At 36.8% G+C, this 2,990-nt stretch overlaps 1 protein-coding gene across 2 annotated transcripts; it reads right to left on the bottom strand.

The window, feature by feature from the left end:
* Nucleotides 1-505: 505 nt before the first annotated feature.
* Nucleotides 506-2,553, bottom strand: LOC103360056 (membrane-spanning 4-domains subfamily A member 4A). 2 transcript variants are annotated; one of them, XM_008285694.1, is made up of 7 exons: nt 2,475-2,553; nt 2,223-2,391; nt 1,945-2,037; nt 1,783-1,839; nt 1,435-1,542; nt 1,222-1,338; nt 506-1,119 (listed from the first exon to the last, which is right to left on the bottom strand). In XM_008285694.1, the coding sequence occupies exons 2-7, from the start codon at nt 2,382-2,384 to the stop codon at nt 1,090-1,092; spliced, it is 567 nt and encodes a 188-aa protein (XP_008283916.1). In that variant the 5' UTR covers nt 2,385-2,391; nt 2,475-2,553; the 3' UTR covers nt 506-1,089. The 2 variants fall into 2 exon arrangements, with proteins under 2 accessions (XP_008283916.1, XP_008283917.1); XM_008285695.1 differs by having other exon boundaries at nt 2,223-2,393; nt 2,484-2,551.
* Nucleotides 2,554-2,990: the final 437 nt, after the last annotated feature.

Genomic DNA, 2,990 nt, shown 5'->3' with positions numbered 1-2,990 from the left:
TATTCTACAACCACATATCCCAGTCGAAAATGTTACCCCTTATCAACAAACTGGCTTTATTTGTACAGCACTTTTCAAACAAATGGAATCTAACACAAAGGACTTTGCTGAGCAGAGACGTGCCAGTGCCGAGACTTTAACATGAGTGTATTGTTTGCTTTCCACTGGTCTGAACCAACACACAAAAGTGCGTTTTGAAGCGACTGTGGCAAAGACATTTTCTCCTTGTGGAGACCATAAAGTAGAGCATTGCTGTTCTGCAGGTGTTTAATGCATGCAGCAGTGTCTCTGCATTGGCTTGAGATCCTTTATGAAGTGCATAAAATATTTATGTACTTCTTTTAAATTAAATTTACTTGGTATACGACAGCAAAGTGTCTTTTTTCTTACTGATTTCAAACATAAATCTCCTGTTTTGACATCAAAAAAGGGCCTATTTAATTTATTTGTAGTTGTGTGTTGCATAGAATAGAGCAGCATCATTTTAGCTCAATGAAAAGACAAATTAAACTGAAACAAAACAGGTATCTTTATTAATATATTCAAGAAGAGGCAATGAATGTGGTGAACGCAATTAATGAAACAGAAGTAGTTCGGTAAGTAATGGATACGTTTTAGAAAATTTACAAATCAAATAAAATTGTACCACATTAATGGCACAGAAATCCTGGTAGCAAAATTTAAATTCATATTTAATCTAAATAATATTTAGTCATCATAAGAGCAACTTTACATTAAGCAATGCTGAACTTCTGCTTGCATGTTTTTTTCCACTCTAAATGAGGAAATTTCAAAACGTACTGCAACAAAGTACAGCTCTCTGCAGGAATGAAAAGGACATGACTGACATTTTTTGTGTTAGTATCGATCTCGCAGACAAAAATGCATTTTAAACAGGCAATTATACAAAAGTAAGACATCATATATATTTGGACAGTCGTGCATTTTAACACAAGCAGCTATTCATGTTTTTTTCAACTATTTCTGACAGAAACAATGAGGAGTTTGACAATCTTGTTGCATGTTGAGGAGTGGATAGCGTTGGCAGGCTGGTAGTACAAGTGGGTTTGCTGTTGGTTTGCATCAAATTCAGTCTCCACGTTTCAGCAGTATGGTGGGCTACAGAGCAAAAAATAAATAAAAAGAAAATAGACTATTACTGTAAAACATTTAATTTCACTTACATGCAGCTGCCGCATGCATATAAAGAAAGGGACGTACCAAAGAGTTGAAATGTGTTCTGCACACAGCTTTACTCGACCAGTAGATCAAGAAGAGGGCTATGACATTTTCAATAACCAGCAGACCTATTGCCAGTCCTGTGATTCCATCCATCAGCTACAAAATGAGGAAAAAAAAAAAAGTTTAAAGTACACCGATACATGCTTTGTAATTTTAAGAACCACTTTTAAATGTGATGTTGTTTTATTATACCTTGATGTTTCTTATGCCAAAAGGAAAATGAAAACTGGTCAGGGCAAGGGAAAAAGCAGCAATTGACCAGAAGAAGCTGATAATGTTCAGAGAGAAGCACAGCTTTGTCTGGAGGGTGAGAAAAAGACATTTCATTGCATTCACAAGCATCCATTTGTGTGCCTGTGCTTCTCAAAGACCAACAGACCACACAGACCATTTCTTGATCTGAGTTGTTTGAATAGTTAAAGTAAATATTCGACTCTTTCTGAAACAATCCAAAAATCGACAACTAGTAGTTTAAAAAACTCAGCAATTTTTCCTTATCAAAAATTTAAAAAATCATCATTTTTAAAAGATATTACTTACCACATGCATGTTTGGATATTTCCCTGCAGCGTAGGACAGTATGCCACACAGCACAAACTGCCAAAATGATAAAACATAGCAATAATTATTTCACATGAATGTATAACAGTTTGCAACTACTCCTGAGACTTTTTAAAAAAGTTTTTGAAATAGTTTTCTCACCACAATGCTTGGCAGAGTGTACATTTGGAAGATTATGTGTCTAAACATCATGCCAAGAGCGAAAAGAAACACACCAGCAACGGCTTGGGCTGCCTTATAAAAAAAGAAAGAGGACAAATATTTTAATACTGAATTAAAAATACTTAAAGTAGAGAAAGCCTGTATAAGAATGCTGCAATTTTTGTGTGTAAATTCAAGCCAGAAAATAAGAGAAAATGTAGGAGTCTGTTTGCACGGCACCACACCTTTCCATCTGCATACAAAACAGTTGCACTTACTCCCAGAGGCTGAGGTTTCCCCTTGATAACAAACACCTTGTAGGAATCTTTGAACACACAGTGGAATTTTTCTGGCATCAGCTGCTCCTCTCGAACAACCCCGAGACCTCCGATAGGAATAGTGATGATCATGGACTCATCGCACACGAATGTCTTCCTCATCTTCCTCCTGTAAACGAAATCAAAGAGCGTTAGGGTAGCTTGTATCAGTGGCGATCAGTCGTTGAGGTTTGCAGCAAACAGCTCTAATACCTTTTTTCTTTTTTCTTTTTCTTAACTCGATTCAGATCTGAATTTCTCTGCTTTCAAAAAGGAGTTCGACAAGGAAATGGCCTGAAACGGCAACTGTCTTCATCTCACCCCTCCCTCAACACCACACACCCCCCTTCTCTCACACCTGCAAAGTGCTCGCATGCAAAACGAGTTAACCAAGATTTAAAACTTATATTTCAACTTATTTGTGTGAAAAACAAATGTTAAGTCACAAAAAGTGTTTACATGAGGGACAAATACCATAAAATGCAACATATAGCAACGAGGCACTGAGACTTTAACATAATAATCTTGCAGAAACTGCTGCCACGGTGAGGAAGTTAAAGTGTGTGATGACCTCATCTGTCAGTATTTGCAGGGAAGTGGAAATGATGGCTAAAAAAGAAGACACTAGTTTGAGACAGAGTGTGAAATAGATTCTGCTCAAGCCAGACGGGGTAAGAATGATTCAAAATTCTTTTCTTTTTGGACTGAAAAACAGCTTCGTTTAACACA

Source organism: Stegastes partitus, unplaced genomic scaffold, assembly GCF_000690725.1.
Source record: "Stegastes partitus isolate 25-593 unplaced genomic scaffold, Stegastes_partitus-1.0.2 Scaffold413, whole genome shotgun sequence".
NCBI lineage: Eukaryota > Metazoa > Chordata > Actinopteri > Pomacentridae > Stegastes > Stegastes partitus.
This window is presented reverse-complemented; position numbering and strand designations above follow the sequence as displayed.